Raw genomic sequence first — 21,157 nt, forward strand, 5'->3', positions numbered from 1 at the left:
GGGGGAGTGAAGGGAGGTTCAGAAGGGAAAGGGGAGGGGGAAGAAATGGAAGAGGTGTAGAGAAAGGGAGGGGAGAAGGAGAAAGGGGGAAGAAGGGAGAGAGGGAGGAAGAAAGGGGAGGGGAGGGAAAGGTGGGACAGGAGGGAAAAGGGGGAGGGAGAGAAAGAGGGGAGGAGGAGAAAGAAAGTGGGAGAGGAGAGAGAAACGTTTGACAGGAGTGAAGAAGAGGGGAGGGGAAGAAAGGGGATTGGATAGTGGAGGGGGAAGGGGAATGAGGTGGGGAGAAGGAGAGAGGAGAGAAAGGGAGGGGAGGAGAGAGGAAGATAACAGGAAAAGGGGAAGGGGAGAGAGAAGTGGGAGGGGGAGATAGGGAAAGGGGAGAGTAAAGGAGAGAGGAGGGAAGGGAGAGTGAAGTGAAGGGGGAGTGAAGCGGGGAGGGGAGAGAGTGATAGGAAGGATTGGGAAGAGGGGAATGGGGATAGGAAGGTTACAAGGGAGGGGAGATGGGAGAAGGGGAGTAAGAGGGGATAGGGTAGGGGTTGGAGAGAGAATGGCTGGAGTAGGGGAAAGAGGGGATAGGTATGTGTGGAGAGACACGGAGGTGGGGGTTGTTTTGTCTCTCTCTGGAGTTGTATACATGGATACAGTAGCAGCCCCACCCCCACCCACCCACCCCCCACACACAGATCCAGCCGTCTGCCATCAGGAGCCGGATCCGCTGCCTCCTCCGCCCCAGGACCAGCTGGTGTGTGCGAGGAGCTGTCAGTATGCACATCTCCCTCTCCCACTCATTCTCACAGCTGTTCCTCCGCTCGGCACCGCTCCCACTCCCCGCAATACCATCTAGCAGAGTGCGGGAACGGGGCTGTGGACAGAGGCACTCCGGACTCGGGGACCTTCGGCCAAAGGGATCTCCGGACACAGTGAGCGTCGACACAAGAGTCCCCAGACACAGAGATCTCCGGACACGGGAAGTGTCGGACACAGAGATCTCCGGACACGGGGAGTGTCGGACATAGCTATCTCCGGACACGGGGAGTGTCGGAGACTGGGACCTCAGGAAGAGCCTCGGTTTTGCCTTTGTAGATCCTGCTCCAGATTTCATTCAGGTCTATCTGCTATCGATCTGGTTTATCCCACTTCAGGTTCGGTTCAGGTTCCATTCTACTGTTAATCCGGATTTGCTCATTTGACTCCGATCCAATCCCACTTTGATCCTGATCTGCTCCGGTCCTACAGCCCTGGTTCTACTGCAGTCTGCCTTTGGTCCGCTTCGGGTTTGCTCCCCTGCGAATTAGGCTCCCCTCCCGCTCCGCCGCTCTCCATCGGGCTCGACTCTCACGCCAATCTCTCCACGTTGTTCCAATCCATTTCTGGTCTCCCTTCTTTCCCATTCCCACTCTCGCTCTCTCTGCTACTCCATCTCCGTTCCAGATCAGCACTCTCCCCGCCTCCGTCTCCATGGCTGGAAGAGAGAAATCCGCTCCCTCCATACACGAACACATGGCGATCGACGTGAACCCGGGACCCATCCGGCCCATTCCTCACATCTCGCATCGCTTCCCGCGACCGCTGGCCGCACGCGGACCCGGAGCCGGATCAGCGGGACCCGCGGAAGGGCCCAGACCCGGATTGGCGGTGGCGGCGGCAGCCGAGGCCGAGGCTGGAGCCGGACCGCAGCCGCACCTGGAGTCTCCGGAACTCGATGCCAATGACTCGGATGATTCAAGTGAGTAGTTCCCTCATCTCCGGCATCCATCACTTTGCCCTGTTCCGCCATCCATCACCTCAGTTCGTCAATCTCTCCATCCCTAAGTCCCTCCATTCCTCCTTCCCTCCCGCCCCACCCCGCCCATCCCGTCGCCTCACCTTGCTGTTCCATTCCTCCCCACCTCACCCCAGTTATCCGTAACCGTCATCTCTTAACACCTGGGGAGGGGGAGCCTACTGATGGATGAGGATGTCCAGGAGGGTCCCTACTTGGAGACCATGAGGGTGAGGGGTTCCTACACTCGCCACTCTCTGCGTGATAAAGTGTCCCTATTGTATCTGATTCTACATTCGCCCCTGGCGGGGTGATCCACACACCCACCTACCAGTCTCTGTGTAAAAGAAAACACCTCTGACAAGCCCCCGTACTTTTCTTCAATCACCTGAAAATGGTTGTCCCTAGGGTTCGCCATTTCCGCCCTGGGGACGAAAAGGTGTTGGCCGTCCATCCCGGTCAATGTCGCTTACCATTTTCTATGCCCCGTCAAGTCCTTCGCTCCAACCCTGCTGTTCTGGTCCGTGTCCGCCAAACACCCCCAGTGCTTCCTAAATGATTCTATTGTCCCTGCTCAACCACTTCCTCTGACAACCCATTCCCAATACCGTACTTACACCCTCTGGCTGAGAAATATTGCCCCCTTGGGTCCCATTTAAATCTCTCTCCTCTCACCCAAAGCTTGTGCCCCATAGTTTTGGAGTCCCTCTCTCCCCAACACTCTCACCCACACAGGCCCCTCACCTCCCCGTCTATCCCCCTCACTACCCACACACACCCTCACCACCCCAAACATCCCTTCACCTCCATCTCCCCCTCCTCCCCACCTCTTCTCTCCCTCTCTTCCCTCCATCTCACTCTGTCTTTCCCGCCTCCCTCCCCTTCCCCCCGCTCCCTGACATCCCACCCCATTGCCGCCTCCCTCTCCCTCCCCAGCTCCCTTGCCCCCACAACTCTCCCTCCCTCCCCACACCTCTCCCTTCCCTCATTCCCTTGCCCGCACATCATTCCCTCCCATTACCTTGTGCCCACGCCTCTCTCTACCCCACAGCTCCCTCCTCCCCTCCCTTGCCCTCACTCCTCTCCCTCCCCACTCCTCCCCTCTCCACTCCTCTCCTCCCCATTCCTCCCCTCTCCACTCCTCTCCTCCCCACTCCTCTCCTCCCCACTCCTCCCCCTCCCCACTCCTCCCCCTCCCCACTCCTCTCCCTCCCCACTCCTCGCCCTCCCCACTCCTCGCCCTCCCCACTCCTCGCCCTCCCTTGCCCCCACTGATGCTGCTGTCTTGTTATTGCAGTGAGCCTGGGCACTCTGGAATTTGACCTGTTGTACCGATCGGAGGAGCAGGTTCTCCAGTGTTCAATCCACAGAGCGAAGGTAATGGCCTGTGAGAGGGGAAGGAGTCGCTTCACAAAAGCGCCACAGCACGGGCGCTTCAGACCACCTTTAAGCGCCGGCCGAGATAAACCTACTCCAAGATCAACCCTCTGCTCTCATATAACCTTCCCTTCTTCCTTCATCCATGAACGTGTCTGAGTCTTTTAAATGGCCCTAATGTATCTGTCTCTACCACCACCCCCGCAGGCTGTTCTACACACCCACCACTCTCTGTGTAAGAAACATACCCCTGACCCCCCCCCCCCCATACTTTCCTCCAATCACCTTTAAATTGTTGGTATTGGCCATTTTCCGTACGCTGGTTGTCCACTCTGTCAACGCCTCTCATCATCTTATACCCCTCTATCAGGTCACCTCTCATCCTCCGTCGCTCTAAGCACAAAAACCGTAGCTCACTCTACCTATCTTCATAAGACATGCTTTCTAATCCAGGTAGCATCCTGGTAAATATCCTCAGCACCCTCTCTAAAGTTTCCACATCCACCCTATAACGAGGTGACTAGAACTGAATACAATATTTCAAGTGGGTTTTATAGACCCCCTGACCAATGAAGGCCAACACACAGTAGGCTGCCTGAACCTCCCTGCTCGACTTATGCGGCAACTTTGAGGCATCGATGGCTGTGGAACTGAAAACACATCTTAATGCAACACACACACACACACATATCCTGGGGAACACAGCAGGTCAGGCAGCACCTGTGGAGGGGAAAACAGTCAACATTTCAGATCGAGACCCTTCATCAGTGACACGGAGACACATCAGAGCCAGTCCCTGTACACATTCTAAAAATTCAAATCTCAGAGTAAGTTTATTATCAAGATACCCCACGTCACCATGTAGCACAACTCCGAGATTCACATCCTCGCTGCTGTACACAGCAAGCTTCAGAAACACAATAAAAGCAATGAATGACTACAATGGACAAACAACTAAAGGAAAAAGACGACAAAACTGTGCGAATACAAAAGAAAAAGAAGAAATAACTATCAAGAACATGAGATGAAGAGTCATTGAAAGTGAGTTGATAGGTTGTGGGAGCAGTTCAGTGGAGGTGAGTGACGTTATTCATGGCTGAGAGGTAATAACTCTTCCTGAACCTGATGGTGTGAGTCCTCCGCTTCTTGCGCCTCCTCCTTGGCAGCAGCGAGGAGAGAGCACGTCCTGGGTGCTGGGGGTCCCTGATGATGGGCGCTGCTCTCCGTGCAGATGCGCTCAGTGCTGGGGAGGGCTTTACCCATATCCGCTATCTTCTGCAGGATTTTCCGTTCAAAGGCATTGGTGTTTCCATGCCAGGCCGCGATGCAACCAGTCAATATACTCTCTACCACACATCGATAGAAGTTTGCCAGAGTTTTAGATTTCATGCCGGATCTTCGCTGCCGCGCTTTCTCCGTAATTGCGCTTACGTGTGGGTCCCGGGACGGGTTCTCTCAAATGATAACACCGAGGAATCTGAAGTTGCTGACCCTCTCCGATGAGGACTGGCTCACGCACCTCTGGCTTCCTCCGTCTGAAGTCCAAAGCCAACTCTTCGGTCTGCTATCCTTGAGTGGGTTGTTGTTGTGGAACCACTCAGCTGGCCCAGTCAGACCAGCTACACATACGCGCGAATTTGCACAACGCTTTGAGAACTGAACCTCTGAGTTAAACTCATTGCTCCGCCCGCCCAGTGGTGCGATCGGCTCTCCTCCCATTGGCTACGCTCTGACCTGTCCCTCTCCTGATTGGCAGGGTCTGAAGCCAATGGATTTGAACGGTCTTTCGGATCCTTACGTGAAGCTCCACCTTCTGCCAGGACCCTGCAAGGTGGGTATCGGATCCATGTCCAAATGGGCAGCGATGGACAGAGGGAGGGGTGGGCAGGAGGGGGAAGGAGATAAAACGGGGAGCGCCTCCACACCGTCCCATCACACACTCCCGGGGTCAGACACAGAGTGAAACTCCCTCCACACCGTCCCATCACACACTCCCGGGGTCAGACACAGAGTGAAAGTCCTTTTGTAACCATGGATGTTGTTATTCCCAGGGAAACAAGCTGAGGACGAAGACGGTGCGTAACAGCCTGAACCCTTGCTGGAACGAGACGCTGGTCTATTACGGAGTGATGGACGAGGATCTCCTTCGTAAAACTCTCAGGCGAGTGGGTGAGACTGGGGGGCAGGTGCCCTGTGCGAGACCAGGATACTTGGAACTCCTGGGCTGTGAGATCTTCCTCTGTAACCCAGGTCTCCCGTTGTCCCCGCAGGGTTTCTGTTTGTGATGCCGACCTGCTAGGTCACAACGACTTCATTGGGGAAACGCGGGTCCCACTTCGGAAGTTAACAGCCGACCAACGAAGGCACTTTAATATCGTTCTAGAGAGACCACCGGTGAGGTGTGGGGATTGGGGAGAACACGTCTTCATCACCCTCTCCCTTCCCTACACCATTCCCTCCCCTACACCCCACCCTATCTTCGAGAACCCTGCCCTTGTGCCCCAATTTGTCTCTGTCATCCCTTCCTCCCTTCCTCCCTGACACCTTTCCCCATTTCCAACACTCTCTTTCCCCTACAACCCTCCCCATACTGATCCTATCCCTCTCCTGCACTCCTTCTCATCTCCGAGACCCCCTCCCTCCCTATACCCCAATTCATCTCCGTCACCCCTCCACCTCCCATACCTGAACCCTCATTACTCTCTGTCCTCCCCATTTTCTTCATCCCATCACTCTTCATCACTCCCATCTCCGTGACCTTTTCCCTCCTCTACACGTCTCTTCATCTTCGAGATCCCTTCCCGTACATTCATCTTCCTCTTGGTGAACCCCATCCTTCCCCTACACCTCACCCCATCGCCCTCTCCCCTATGCCCCTCCCAGTCTCCAAAACCCTTTCCCCCACGCCGCACTCCATATCCACAGGTCCCTCCCTGTCTATCGTGTCTACGCTGTCTATGGCTCATTTCCACGCGCCCCGCACCACCGCTGGCAACACATTCCAGGCACCAACCGTGTAAAGAGGAACTTTCTCCGTATATCTCTTTTCATTTTACCCCCTCTCACCTTAAAAGCATAAACATTTCCACTCTGGGGATAAAGATACTGGCTGCCTACTCTGTCAGCGCCTCTCATAATCTTACAAACCTCTATCAGATCTTCCCCCAGCCTCCACCGCTCCGGAGAAAATAACCCAAGTTTGTCCAGCTTCTCCTTCCAGCTCAGACCCTCTAATCCAGTCAGTTTCCTGGTGAACCTCCACCGCACCCTCTCCAAAGCCCCCACACCTGTCCTGTAATGGGGCAGCTAGAACTGTACATAATAATCCAGATGTGCCCCCCCTCCCCACCTGTAACGGGGCAACCAGAACTGAATGAATTACTCTGGATGTGGCATTCTGGAGTTTTATGAAGCTGCAACATACCTTCCCGACTCTTGTACTCAGTGTCCCAACTGACGAAAGTAAACACGCTGGCCACCTTCTCGACCGTCCTGTCTTTTTGTGCGGCCGCTGTGGTCTTGCACTCCCAGGGTTGTCCGTCTGAGCAGAGAGTCCAGACACTGACCTTCACCACAACGCAGCGAATTACTCAGAGATCTCGACTGCCCCTTCTTTGACAAAACTATAAAAGTTTATTTACGTAACATATACACAAGGTACAGACATTCAATATTTATAAAACAATAAGCAACCTCAGATTAAAACATGGTTACTACCGTCTATAAAAACAGTCAATACCCCGGGGGCCCGCCGCTCCCGGACGTCCTCTCCTGTACCCTTAGCGACCGCGTCTCCCGGACAGCCGGGCACGAAAGTTTCCTCGGAAAAGGGGCAGACAGTCGTCCCGGGCGTCGCCGTCCACTTTCCGCCGCCTAGACACGTGAATGGCCATCCCGGGACCAAGCCCACCGGGAGATCCTCCTCACGACCCTTCCCCTTTCGTACTGGGTGCCCGTAGGTGAGGAGCGCGGGACTGAACTGCAGCCACAACCTCAGCAGCAAGCCCCTGAGAAGCGGCTGCAGCCTCTGACGTCCCGTTCACGCGTGGTAGACTGACTCCTCCCGCCCACAGAATGGGCCGGTGGACAGGGTGTCAGTGAACCCGCTGTACGGGACTGCCCACCTTCCAGCCCAGGTCCCCGACGTACAGGGGAAGGACCTCCGCAGAGAGACATTTCCACTGGGGACCTCCCCCGCTGCTACTGCTAACACGGACGGCCAAGGCGAGGAAGTGGAAGGTGTGCAGGAGCGGCCCGTACAAGAAACGCATCCCTCACGTTACGCGGGACCCTCTCCCGCGTGGTTTCCCGAGGCCGGGGTCCGACGAGCACATCGGAGGGTGATGCAGCCGGAACCCCTCCGCTTCCCCGCGCCCCCCCCCACTACGCCCATCTCAACTGCCCCTGTCCTACCTTGCTGGAGCTGGAGGAACTCAAACAGGCCAAGCAGTATCGGAGGGGGGAAATAGGCTGTCAGCGTTTAGCCCAGAATAACAATGTCCTGCCCCCTTCCAGTCCGAGTGAAGGGTCGCGGCCCGAAACGTCAGCTGTGTTTCCCTCCATAGGTTCAAGATTGTCCAGATTCAATACTGCTTAAAGTCATTTCCTGTACACAAGTGGAAGGAGAACAAAATAATTGTTACTCGAGACCCGATGCAGCCAAAAAATAACGAACACAAGAGATAAAGAACAGAATAATGATGATAATAATAATAACACACAGTAAATATGGGGAGAAGGTTCAAACATCAGAGATGCAGAGGAACTTAGGAGTCCCCGTGCAAGACTCCCAGGTTAATTTACAGGTCGAGTCTGTGGTGAAGAAGGCAAATGCAATGTTGGCATTTATTTCAAGGGGAATAAAAGCAAGGAGATAATGCTGAGGCTTTATAAGACAATAGTCAGGCCACACATGGAGCATTGTCAACAGTTTTTGGGCTCCGTATCTCAGAGAGGATGGGTTGTCATTGGAGAGAGTCCAGACGAGGTTCACGAGGATGATTCCAGGAATGAAGGGGTTAACATATGAGGAACATTTGGCAGCTTTGGGCCTGTACTCACTGGAATTTAGAAGAATGCGGGGCACGGGGGGGGGGGGGCGGGGAGGGAGTGATCTCTTTGAAACCCACCGAATGTTGAAGGGATGTGGAGAGGATGTTTCCTATGGTGGGGGTATCCAGAACTAGGGGGCACAGCCTCGAAACTGAGGGGCGACCTTTTAGAACAGAAGTAAGGGGGATATTTTTTAGCCAGAGAGTAGTGGATCTGTGGAGTGCTCTGCCACAGACTGAGGTAGAGGCTAAGTCTATGTGTATATTTAAGGTGGAAAATAATGTTTCCTTATCGGTCGGGGCATCAAAAGATATGGCGAGAAGCAGGTGTATGTGGTTGAGTGGGATCCGGGATCAGCCATGACTCGATGGGCTGAACGGCCTAATTCTGCTCCTATGCCATGTAGAACTAAGATAGTTTAGCTACACAGATTGATTATATGTAACAATAGGTGAATGCCGGGAAATAATGGAGTTAGTGGGTGGAGATGTTGATCTGCCTCACTGCTTGTGGAAAGTAACTGTTTTAGAGTCCGGCGTCCCTGTGTGTATGCTCTGCAGCCTCCTCCCTGATGGGAGTGGGACAAACAGCAGAGTGCGTGGACTCCTCATGAGGTTACTGGCCCTTTTCTGTATATATCTCTGTGATGGCGGGTAAGCTGGGGAAGGTGATACACTGGGCGGTTTTGACTGCCTTCCTGTGCGCCGCAGCGCAGTTACTGTACCGATGCTCTCTACTGCAGATCTATAGAATGACGTGGGGATGGATGTGCAAAGACCGGCTCTCTTCACAAAGTAGAGTTGTTGGTGAACTTTCTTGCAGGATGTGTGCTCCCAGGAGTTTGAAACTACTTGCAGTTTTCAGTGGTGTGCTACTGTAAAGGTGGGTGTGAGTTCTGCTGAAGGTGACAACCATCTCCTTTGTCTTGTCGACATTTGCCTCGGTCTCTTCCATCTCCACTCACCGAGGTTGGCGATGAGCCCCACCGCTGCCGTGTTATCGACGAACTTGTAGCCGTGCAGCTGGGTGTGTGAGCGAAGCGCACAGCCCTGGGGGACACCCGTGTTGGGGGCGATGGGGAGAGAAGGTCGGCTGCGCATCCTGACTCTCCGAGGTCTGTTGATTGGGGAGAGTAAGGCCCAGCTGCACGGCTGTGTAGTTACACTGAGAAGGAGTTTGTTCACCAAGTCTGTGGGACAGCAGTGTTGAATGCCGAACTGAAATCCGGAATCAGCGTTCTGACATAAGTGTCCCTGTTTTCTAGCTGTGTCGGGGCCGGGTGAAAGCAGATGTTGTATAGCGGTTCTGTCGGGAAGCTTATTGGTGAGTGTCCAATGGGGCAGGAGTGGAGGTTTTGATATGAGCCATTGCAGGCCGTTCAAAACACTTCGTTGTGACTGGCGTCGGTGCTACTGGACAGCGGTTATTTAGTTGTGAAGGTGTACAGGGATTGTTGCGGCTGGTTTCAAGCATGTGGGGGCGGCAGCCTGGTTGAGTGAAGTGTTGAAGATATCCGTGAAGAGACGATGTGCAAACTCCCTGAGTACCCGGCCTGGGATCTTTTCCGCCCCGGCCGCCTTATAGGAGTTAACTTTCTACAGAGTTCTCCTCGCGTCAGCCACTGTTACAGAGCGCGGCTGCTCGCCTGGGAGGGGGAGCTGAGGTAGTGACTCATGCATCGAAGCACACATACAGGTTGTTCAGAGCGTCGAAGAGGGAGATGTCACAGGTACAGTCGACACTGTTTTTCCTCGCGTAGTTGGTGATGCCTTTGATGCCCAGCCCCGCCCAGTCCCAGTCCCCCACAGTCCCAGCCCCCCAGCCCCAGCCCCCGGTCCCAGCCCCAGCCCCCAGCCCCGCCCAGTCCCAGTCCCCCACAGTCCCAGCCCCCCAGCCCCGCCCAGTCCCAGCCCCAGCCCCCGGTCCCAGCCTCAGCCCCCAGCCCCGCCCAGTCCCAGTCCCCCACAGTCCCAGCCCCCCAGCCCCGCCCAGTCCCAGCCCCAGCCCCCGGTCCCAGCCCCAGCCCCAGCCCCCAGCCCCGCCCAGTCCCAGCCCCCCCCCCCGGTCCCAGTCCCAGCCCCCAGCCCCGCCCAGTCCCAGCCCCCCCACCGGTCCCAGTCCCAGCCTCCCCACAGTCGCAGTCCCAGCCCCGCACGCCGGGGATTATCTGACCGGCGTTTCTGATTTTTTGGTGGGTAAGGAGGCCGTCTTTGCCCTCTTGTTGCCTAAGACGAGGTTTCAAGGGCTGCTCTGAGATTTGTTCTGTCGCCACTCCGCGGGTTTTCAGTAGGGTGCGTTTACCCAGGGCCTCTGGTTGGGCTGTAAGATGACCGTTCTTGAGGTTTCAATTTACTCCTGCAGCCTCAGACCCTCGGTGAGGTAGGGAGTTGCCTATCCCAGCATGTGAAGACAGACTCCGGCGAATTGAGCGGACGAGACCAATGGAAGGTCCAACAGTCAAGGCAGCGGTCTCTGCAAGCGTCGTGGAACGCGTAGAGCAGGACAAGACACAGAATACGTCCTGGCCATCCACTACGCCTGGTCTCATCTCCAGCCGTCTCGATTCTTCTCTTGCCACTGGATCCAGATGGGAATTGGGAAGAGAGAGTGAGGCTGACGCTGCGCATCTCTCCCTCATTTAATCCAAATCAAGATCTAGTCTCGACGCCATCATCATCATCACGGTGTCGAGGTCCTCTTCGACGATGACGATGGACGAACATACTGATGTGGCCGGTGACAGGTGAGGCATATTCCTCGCTCTGTGCCTACTCCGTTGTGACGGCCTCCTGCAACATCTGCCGGCTGGTCGGTTCAAACAGCCCTGAGCATGGATTGCCTCACCGATGTCCACTTGACTGGTTTGGCCATTTTCAGCTACGCTGACATTAACACTCGCCTGGCCTGCTGAGTTCCTTCGGCATCTTGCGTGTGTTGGAGATATGACAGAGAGGCCAAGGCGGCTTCGTAAGTATCGCATCTGTATGAATATGATTTGTTCCCCTGGTGGCAGTCGTGACTCGTCGGTGAAATGTCGGTAAAATGTCCTGCAGGGTAACATGATTACCGTCTCCTGCAATTATGAAGAGACCGTCTGAACGCGTATTTTTGTAGCGAGATGATGATACCCGGCGTTCGCGCTCGGCGCTGATGAACGCAACAGCAAACTCCCTGAGCGGGTTATGTGGCCGGCTATCAATTTGAAGGTTATCAATGCCCCCGGAACAGTGACTGCTAAATGCAGATGTTTGTACACCAATTCACACAGATTCAATCTTTAGATTGAACTGGTGTAGGGAGCAGGGTTTCAGATTTCAGGATAATTGGGACCTCTTCTGGGGCAGGTGGGACCTGTACAAGAGAGACGGGTTACACTTGGACTACAGGGGGACCAATATCCTTTCAGGGAGGTTTGTTGGTGCTATTGGGGAGGCTTTAAACTAGATTTGCAGGGGGATGGGAACCAGAGTGCCAGAGCTGACAGTGTGGCTGGGGTGAAAATAAATGATGTTAAAAGTTCAAGCAAATCCGCTAATAGAAAGGTTGTGAGTGGTGGTAAAAATCTTCTGAGGTGTATATATTTCAATGCTAGGAGTATTGCGGGGAAGGCGGATGAGTTGAGGGCGTGGATTGACACGTGGAATTATGACGTTATAGCAATTAGTGAAACTTGGCTACAGGAGGGGCAGGACTGGCAGCTTAATATTCCAGGGTTCCGATGTTTCAGATGTGATCGAGGCAGAGGAATGAAAGGTGGGGGAGTAGCATTGCTTGTTAGGGAAAATATTACAGCAGTGCTCAGGCAGGACAGATTAGAGGGCTTGTCTACTGAGTCCTTATGGGTGGAGCTGAGAAAAAGGAAAGGTATGGCCACATCAGTGGGGTTGTATTACAGACCACCCAATAGTCAGCAAGACTTGGAAGAGCAAATCTGCAAAGAGATAGCAGGCAACTGCAGGAAACATAAAGTTGTGGTGGTAGGGGATTTTAATTTTCCATGTGTTGATTGGGTCTCCCATACTGTTAGGGGTCTAGATGGTTTAGAGTTTGTAAAATGTGTTCAGGAAAGTTTTCTAAATCAATATATAAAGGGACCAACTAGAGGGGATGCAATATTGGATCTCTTGTTAGGAAACGAGTTAGGACAAGTGATGGAAGTCTGTGTAGGGGAGCACTTTGGTTCCAGTGATCATAACACCATTAGTTTCAACTTCATCATGGACAAGAATAGATCTGGTCCTAGGGTTGAGGTTCTTAACTGGAAGAAGGCCAAATCTGAAGAAATGAGAAAGGATCTAAAAACAAAAACAACAGGAATTCTGCAGATGCTGGAAATTCAAGCAACACACATAAAAGTTGCTGGTGAACGCAGCAGGCCATGCAGGGTCTCGGCCTGAAACGTCGACTGCACCTCTTCCTATGGATGCTGCCTGGCCTGCTGCGTTCACCAGCAACTTTTATGTGTGTTGTAAGGATCTAAAAAGTGTGGATTGGGACAGGTTGTCCTCTGGCAAGGATGTGATCGGTAGGTGGGAAGTCTTCAAAGGAGAAATTTTGAGAGTGCAGAGCTTGTATGTTCCTGTCAGGATTAAAGGCAAAGTGAATAAGAATAAGGAACCTTGGTTCTCAAGGGATATTGCAACTCTGATAAAGAAGAAGAGGGAGTTGTATGAAATGTATAGGAAACAGGGAGTAAATCAGGTGCTTGAGGAGTATAAGAAGTGCGATAAAATACTTAAGAAAGAAATCAGGAGGGCTAAAAGAAGACATGATGTTGCCTTGGCAGTCAAAGTGAAGGATAATCCAAAGAGCTTTTACAGGTATATTAAGAGCAAAAGGATTGTAAGGGATAAAATTGGTCCTCTTGAAGATCAGAGTGGTCGGCTTTGTGCGGAACCAAAGGAAATGGGGGAGATCTTAAATGGGTTTTTTTGCGTCTGTATTTACTAAGGAAACTGGCATGAAATCTATGGAATTGAGGGAAACAAGTAGTGAGATCATGGAAACTGTACAGATTGAAAAGGAGGAGGTCCTTGCTGTCTTGAGGAAAATTAAAGTGGATAAATCCCCGGGACCTGACAGGGTGTTCCCTCGGATCTTGAAGGAGACTAGTGTTGAAATTGCAGGGGCCCTGGCAGAAATATTTAAAATGTCGCTGTCTACAGGTGAGGTGCCGGAGGATTGGAGAGTGGCTCATGTTGTTCTGTTGTTTAAAAAAGGATCGAAAAGTAATCCAGGAAATTATAGGCCAGTAAGTTTAACGTCGGTAGTAGGTAAGTTATTGGAGGGAGTACTAAGAGACAGAATCTACAAGCATTTGGATAGACAGGGGCTTATTAGGGAGAGTCAACATGGCTTTGTGCGTGGTAGGTCATGTTTGACCAATCTATTGTTTTTCGAGGAGTTTACCAGGAAAGTGGATGAAGGGAAGGCAGTGGATATTGTCTACATGGACTTCAGTAAGGCCTTTGACAAGGTCCCGCATGGGAGGTTAGTTAGGAAAATTCAGTTGCTAGGTATACATGGAGAGATGGTAAATTTGATTAGACATTGGCTCAATGGAAGAAGCCAAAGAGTGGTAGTAGAGAATTGCTTCTCCGAGTGGAGGCCTGTGACTAGTGGTGTGCCACAGGGATCAGTGCTGGGTCCATTGTTATTTGTCATCTATATCAATGATCTGGATGATAATGTGGTAAATTGGATCAGCAAGTTTGCTGATGATACAAAGATTGGAGGTGTAGTGGACAGTGAGGAAGGTTTTCAGAGCCTGCAGAGGGACTTGGACCAGCTGGAAAAATGGGCTGAAAAATGGCAGATGGAGTTTAATACAGACAAGTGTGAGGTATTGCATGTTGGAAGGACAAACCAACGTAGAACATACAGGGTTAATGGTAAGGCACTGAGGAGTGCAGTGGAACAGAGGGATCTGGGAATACAGATACAAAATTCCCTAAAAGTGGCGTCACAGGTAGATAGGGTCGTAAAGAGAGCTTTTGGTACATTGGCCTTTATTAACCAAATTATTGAGTATAAGAGCTGGAATGTTATGATGAGGTTGTATAAGGCATTGGTGAGGCCGAATCTGGAGTACTGTTCTCAATTTTGGTCACCAAATTACAGGAAGGATATAAATAAGGTTGAAAGAGTTCAGAGAAGGTTTACAAGGATGTTGCCGGGACTTGAGAAACTCAGTTACAGAGAAATGTTGAATAGGTTAGGACTTTATTCCCTGGAGCGTAAAAGAATGAGTGGAGATTTGATAGAGGTATATAAAATTATAGATAGAGTGAATGCAAGCAGGCTTTTTCCACTGAGGCAAGGGGAGAAAAAAACCAGAGGACATGGGTTAAGGGTGAGGGGGGAAAAGTTTAAAGGGAACATTAGTGGGGGCTTCTTCACACAGAGAGTGGTGGGAGCATGGAATGAGCTGCCAGATGAGGTGGTAAATGCGGGTTCTTTTTTAACATTTAAGAATAAATTGGACAGATACATGGATGGGAGGTGTATGGAGGGATATGGTCCGTGTGCAGGTCAGTGGGACTAGACAGAAAATGGTTCGGCACAGCCAAGAAGGGCCAAAATGCCTGTTTCTGTGCTGTAGTTTCTATGGTTCTATGGTACTATTTCACAGTCAGGGAGTTCCCGTTTGCGCGGAACGGAGTCATTTCGTTCAGATGCAGAGCCGAGTCCGGCATGTGGTTGTTTTGACACGTTCCGGTGAAAACCAGAACACGGCAGTTTCTCATCTCTTTCTCTGTGTTCCTTCTCAGTCTCCGGGAGTCCATTTTATTATCTAGCGAGCGGGTGTTGGCCAGGAAAAGGGATGGTACGGCCGGCCTGCTCGGGTTAACTCAGCTTCGCTGGCGCCCCGGATCTCTTGCCGCAGTTCAGCTTCCTGACACTTCTGCGTCCGCCGCTTCCTCGGCCGAGACGCCGAGACCAGGTCTCTGTCCCCGGGACTGGTGTCTGTAGAACCGCTATTCGGTTCAGCACCGCTGTTAACTCTGCTGCCGGCGGATTAAATATAATTTTGTCTAAAATTATGCTGCCTGACCTGCTGAGTTCCTCTAGCATCAGACACATAAGCAGCACAGGGCGCAATGAGTCCTCTCCACCGTTCAATCAGGTCTGATTTATTTCTCCAGACCACCCCCTTCGCCCCCAGTTCTCCTGCCAACTGCCCCCTCCCCGTAACATCTGGCGCACTCACTGTTCAAGATCCCATCAATCTCCGCCTTAGGCACATCCATCATCTGTGGCAACCAATCCCACACATTCCTCCCCCCCCCCGCTCCTGCTGTTAACCAATCCCACACATCCCCCCCACTCCTGCTGTTAACCAATCCCACACATTCCTCCCCCCCCCCACTCCAGCTGGTAACCAATCCCACACATTCCCCCCTCCCACTCCTGCTGGTAACCAATCCCACAGATCTCCCCCGCCCCCGCTCCTGCTGGTAACCATTCCCACACATTCCCTACCCCTCCCCCCCAACTTCTGCTGGCTAAATAAATTCCCCCTCATCTCTTTTCTGCAGAGACGTCCATTTGTTATGAGGTGGTGCCCTCGGGTCCTAACCCTGCCGTTACTTTGGAAGGACGAACTTGAAAATAGGAGCCTTAGTGCTCCGGGGGGACAGGAGGATCTTGGGGTCCACGTCAATATTTCCGTGCAGGTTGCTAGGGTGGTTAAAAGGTGTGTTGGCCTTCATTAGTCAGGGGGCTGAGTTCAGGAACGGAGAGGTAACGTTGCAGCTCTACAAAACCATGGTTAGACCACACAGTTCTGGTCCCGCCAGAGGAGGGATATAGCAGCTTTAGAGAGGGTACTGAGACAGTGCCTGGATTAGACAGAATGTTGAGTGAGCTGGCGCTTCTCTTTGGAGCAAAGGAGGGTGAGAGATGACCTGACAGAGATGTACAAAATGGTAAGAGGCGTAGATCGAGTGGAGAGTCGGACACTTCTTCCCAGCGTGGAAAGGGTTAACACGAGGGGGCGTAATTTCAAGGTGACTGGAGCAAAGTACCGGGGGGGGGGGGCGGGGAATATCAGTTTTTTTCAGACAGAGAATGGTACACACTGCTGAGGATGATGGTAGAAGCTAATGCATTAGGATATTTTGTTTGTGTGTGAGTTTCTCCCCCAGTTTGGCAGTGGAGAGCCCCTCTCCTGGAATCTCAGCAGAGTTTGAAACACAGGACAATGACAATTCTCGCGGACTTTCTCAATCACCTCTCTGCTGTTTTCACACAGCCCCAGTCTCCGATATCACCACCGCTCAGAGGAATCGCTTTCTACATGCAGGAGGTAAATGTTCATAGAGGAACCGAACCACAACCGGGCACCGGGGGTGGGGGTGGGGGGTGAGAATCTGTACACTGACCAGTGTCTCTCAGTCCCTCTCTCTCAGGGGAGATCTGTACACTGACTGGTGTCTCTCAGTCCTTCTCTCTCAGGGGAGATCTGTACACTGACCGGTGTCTCTCAGTCCCTCTCTCTCAGGGGAGATCTGTACACTGACCGGTGTCTCTCAGTCCCTCTCTCTCAGGGGGAGATCTGTACACTGACCAGTGTCTCTCAGTCCCTCTCTCTCAGGGGAGATCTGTACACTGACCGGTGTCTCTCAGTCCCTCTCTCTCAGGGGGAGATCTGTACACTGACCGATGTCTCTCAGTCCCTCTCTCTCAGGGGGAGATCTGTACACTGACCGGTGTCTCTCAGTCCCTCTCTCTCAGGGGAGATCTGTACACTGACCGGTGTGTCTCAGTCCCTCTCCCTCAGGGGAGATCTGTACACTGACCAGTGTCTCTCAGTCCCTCTCTCTCAGGGGGAGATCTGTACACTGACCGATGTCTCTCAGTCCCTCTCTCTCAGGGGGAGATCTGTACACTGACCGGTGTCTCTCAGTCCCTCTCTCTCAGGGGAGATCTGTACACTGACCGGTGTGTCTCAGTCCCTCTCCCTCAGGGGAGATCTGTACACTGACCAGTGTCTCTCAGTCCCTCTCTCTCAGGGGGAGATCTGTACACTGACCAGTGTGTCTCAGTCCCCCTCTCTCAGGGGAGATCTGTACACTGACCGGTGTCTCTCAGTCCCTCTCTCTCAGGGGAGATCTGTACACTGACCGGTGTCTCTCAGTCCCTCTCTCTCAGGGGGAGATCTGTACACTGACTGGAGTCTCATAGTCCCTAGGTGCTGGGGTTGGGGAGGTGTGACTCTGTCATTTCTGATCAAGTCTGTTTTCTCTCACCTTATCTTTAACTCCCTCTCTCTGCCTCCATCCGCCTTTCCCTGCACCCTCCCTCTAAAACTGCTCCCCACTCGTCCCCTCACTCTTCTAGCCAGATGGGCCCCAGGAGGGGGAGCTTGGTCGGATCCTGTTGGGCCTTTGGTTCTGCTCCTCCAGCCACCAGCTAACCCTCTCCATCCTGCGCTGTGCCCACCTTGCTGCCATGGACCCCCATGGGCTCTCTGACCCCTATGTCAAGGCGTGAGTTCTGGCTGGGGAGGGGGGGGGGGCTGAATTCTTTTTTGGCCACTGGAGCGGGGGGAGGTCTGTTTCTAGGATGATCCTGAGCTCAGAGGGAGCAGTTCCTGGGATCTTCCTGTGCCTTCAGCAGAGTAGATCACAGTACCTTCCGGAGCTCATTGGGAACACTCCAGGAGAAAGCATGTGTGTGCAGTCCCCCTTTCCGATGGCACTGTTCCTGGGATCTTCCTGTGCTGAATGTCCACCACTGGTGTCTTCGGGTGCCCCTGCCAAACCGCATCACGGGTTCTTCCTGTGCAGCGTGGGATCTTCCTGTGTAAGCTGGGTATGGCCTGTGGGATCTTTCTGTGTGGAACCTTCCCGTAGAACTTTACTTGTCGGGGATGGTGTGTGGGATCTCCCTGTGCATGTTGGGCGCCCTGTAGGGGATTTTTCTGTGCCTTTGCCAGCAAAGTGTGGGATCCTTCTGTGCCGTGCTGCCCCTCACCTGTGATTGGCTCCTGCTCCAGGTACCTGAGGCCCGATGGAGGGAAGTCGTCCAAACACAAAACAGGCGTGAGGAAACGGACCCTGAACCCCGAGTTTAATGAGGTGAGAGGGACAGAGAGAGACAGAAAGGGGGGGGGGAGACGGTGGGGATGGAAGGGAGAGCGAGGGTAGAGAGAGTGGGGGGAGAAAGAGGGGATGGAGAAAGTGGGGGGAGAGAGAGGGGACGGGGAGAGTGGGGGAGAGAGGGAGGGCATGGAGAGAGTGGGGGGAGAGCGAGGGAATGGGGAAGGAAATAAGAGAGAGAGATTGGAGAGGGAAGAGAGTGGGGAGAGTGTGTGAGGGGATGGAGGTGGGGATGAGGCAGTTGGGGGAGAGGTTGAGATGGGGAAGAGAAGGGAAGGGTGAAGGGGAGAGGGTGAAGACGGGAGAGAGGTGAGGGGAAAGAGAGTAGAGGGGAGAACAGGTGAGGGGGAGTGAATTGAGAGAGGGGTGAAATGCGAGAGGAGAAGGAGAGGGGAGGGAGGGGGAAGGGGGAGAGGGATGTGGTAGGGAGAGAGGGAGGGACGGATTGATGGTTGAGGGAGAGAGCCCTGTTTAATGAGGTGATGGAGAGAGGAGGGAGGTGAGAAAGAGGGAGGGGTGGAGGAGGTGAGGGGCTTCCGGCTGCAGTTACCACCCACTGATGAGTGAACCACCACCCCATCTCCAGGATTTCCTCTTCACCCTCGACCCTACCGCCCTCCATTCCTGCTCCCTGCAGGTCACCGTCTGGGACCACCACCTCGGCAGGCCCAACCACCTCATCGGTGAGTGTGGGGATGTGCGGGAGGGAGGATAATAGAGTGTCCAAGATCACGACTGTCCGTGAGGTGTTGGATGGGGAAGAAGGAGGAGGGGGCAAAGAGGAGGAATGGAGGCTGAGGGAGGAGAATAGGGGGTGATGGAGGGTGTGGGTGAGGGTGGAGGGGGAAGGGTGGGTGGAGTTTGGGGAGTGGGTGTTGGGAGCCTTTGTCCCCTTGACCAACACTGAGGTATGTTCTCCCTCCCTCCATCTCCTTTCCCCTCCAGGAGGAGTGACGCTGGGGACGGAATCCCGGGGACAGCCCGGCCGCCATTGGCTGGAGTGTTTGCAGAAGGCGGGCCAGAGGATAGAGCGCTGGCACAAGCTGACCAATCACCTGAGCAACTGACCTGGGGAAGCCACACCCCTCACTGGCACCGCCCTCCCCCCCCACACCCCTCCATCCTCTTCACCTTCTCTCTACCTATCAGAAATACCCACTCCACTCTATCTTCAACATCTGCCTCCCCTCCACCTCCTCTCTCCTCCTTCCCTTATCCCCCGATCTTTCCGCTAAACCCTGCTCTCCCACTCCCCACCCACCCCCTCACCATGGAGGGTTTTTGAATTGATCTGTACATCTCCAGAAGAGAAATAAACCATAAACTCAGAACCTCCCGAGTCTCCGGTCTCTGTGTCTCTTATAGGAGCAAGGGAGCACCCCCCCCCCCAATCCTCCGACACATCCTCCCCGGGGTTCGAGGAACCTGCCCCCAGCCCGAAGCATTCTTTCTGTCCCTCGGGCATCAGGAAGGCTCCTCCAGGGGACCGAAGGCTCTTCTCTGACTCCTGTGCAACAAGTGACATTCTTGATGTTCCAGGGGCGCTGGGAGGAAGGAATAGGAATCGGGTCATTATTGTCACACGTCCTGAGGTCCAGTGAAAAGCCTGTCTTACAAACTGTTCACAGATCAGATCGTTACACCGTGCATTGAGGTAGAACAAGGCGGAACAACAACAAAACGCAGAATGAAGTGTTAGAGCTACAGTCAAAGTGCAGTGCAGGCGGACAGAAAGGTGCGAGGGTCACGTAGAGGTAGATTGTGGGGCCAAGATTCTTATAACAGCGAGCTAGAAGCTGTCCTGGAGACTGGTGGTACATGTTTGCGGGCTTCTGTATCTTCTGTCCGATGGGAGGGGGAGAAGAGGCAAAGTCAGGGTGGGTTGGGTCTTTGATTATGCTGGATGCTTTACCTAGGCAGCAAGTCAAGTCGAATTTATTGTCACGTGTGTGTACAGGGGCGATGAAAGAAGCAGTGTTCACAAGAAATACTATTAGGCACAGTTTATACAAGGAACAAATTCCATTTTAGTGCAAAGTGGTCAGAGTGCTGAGGCAGTTATTAAGATCATGCCGGTTGGTTCAAGAATCGAATGGTTGAAGGGAAGTCGCTGTTCCTGAACCTGGTGGTGTGGAACTTCAGGCTTCTGTCCCTCCTGCCCGATGGCAGGACCTGGACGGTGGGGATCTGTGATGGGGGATGCTGGAGATTTTGGTATTGACTTCTGTAGCCTGAGTGTTTATAGATGAGGCATTATTCTTCAAATTTGTTTTGGACCTTGTTGTAACAGTGCAGGAACCCAGAGAGAAGGGTTAGACAGAGTGAGATGATGAATGAAAGAGACAGGCTACAGGAAGCACAGGGTAGGCTGATTTCAATGATGTGTTGAACTGTGTCCACAACTCCCTGCAATTTCTTCCAGGCAAGGGCAGGGCAGTTGCCATACCAAGTGGTGTTGTATTTGGACAGGATGCTTTCTATGGTGCATTGATAAAAATTGGTGAGGGTTGACAGGGGCACACTAAAATTTCTTTAATCTTCTGTGGAAGTAGAAGGTATTGGTGAACTTTTTGGCCATAGCTCTGCAGTGGCTTGAGAAAGTACTCAGCCCCCACAACTATTTTCACATTTTACTGTCTCATTTTTTGAACTTAAAATATATAGTAGCAGCACACATCAAAGTTGCTGGTGAAAGCAGCAACCCAGGCAGCATCTCTAGGAAGAGGTACAGTCGATGTTTCAGGCCGAGACCCGGTGCTGTGTTCACCAGCAACTTTGATGTGTGTTGCTTGAATTTCCAGCATCTGCAGAATTCCTGTTGTTTGCATTTTTTAAAATATATTGTGGTAGGATTTTATTG

At 53.0% G+C, this 21,157-nt stretch overlaps 1 protein-coding gene across 1 annotated transcript; it reads left to right on the plus strand.

Moving 5' to 3' along the window:
* The first annotated feature begins 1,401 nt into the window (after positions 1-1,401).
* Positions 1,402-19,630, plus strand: LOC140192454 (double C2-like domain-containing protein alpha). Its single transcript, XM_072250052.1, has 10 exons — positions 1,402-1,729; positions 3,063-3,142; positions 4,899-4,973; positions 5,194-5,303; positions 5,413-5,536; positions 16,449-16,502; positions 17,537-17,685; positions 18,195-18,276; positions 18,884-18,980; positions 19,243-19,630. Exons 1-10 carry the CDS (start codon positions 1,462-1,464, stop codon positions 19,362-19,364), a joined length of 1,161 nt encoding a protein of 386 aa, XP_072106153.1. The 5' UTR covers positions 1,402-1,461; the 3' UTR covers positions 19,365-19,630.
* Positions 19,631-21,157: the final 1,527 nt, after the last annotated feature.

Source organism: Mobula birostris, unplaced genomic scaffold, assembly GCF_030028105.1.
Source record: "Mobula birostris isolate sMobBir1 unplaced genomic scaffold, sMobBir1.hap1 scaffold_1364, whole genome shotgun sequence".
NCBI lineage: Eukaryota > Metazoa > Chordata > Chondrichthyes > Myliobatiformes > Myliobatidae > Mobula > Mobula birostris.

What these genes read in the sequence shown, in the direction of transcription:
- LOC140192454 (XM_072250052.1), top strand. Translation starts at nt 1,462, where the DNA reads ATGGCTGGAAGAGAGAAATCCGCTCCCTCCATACACGAACACATGGCG. An exon ending in CAATGACTCGGATGATTCAA is followed by an intron (nt 1,730 to 3,062) that starts GTGAGTAGTTCC and finishes TTGTTATTGCAG; the next exon opens with TGAGCCTGGGCACTCTGGAA. An exon ending in GTTCAATCCACAGAGCGAAG is followed by an intron (nt 3,143 to 4,898) that starts GTAATGGCCTGT and finishes CCTGATTGGCAG; the next exon opens with GGTCTGAAGCCAATGGATTT.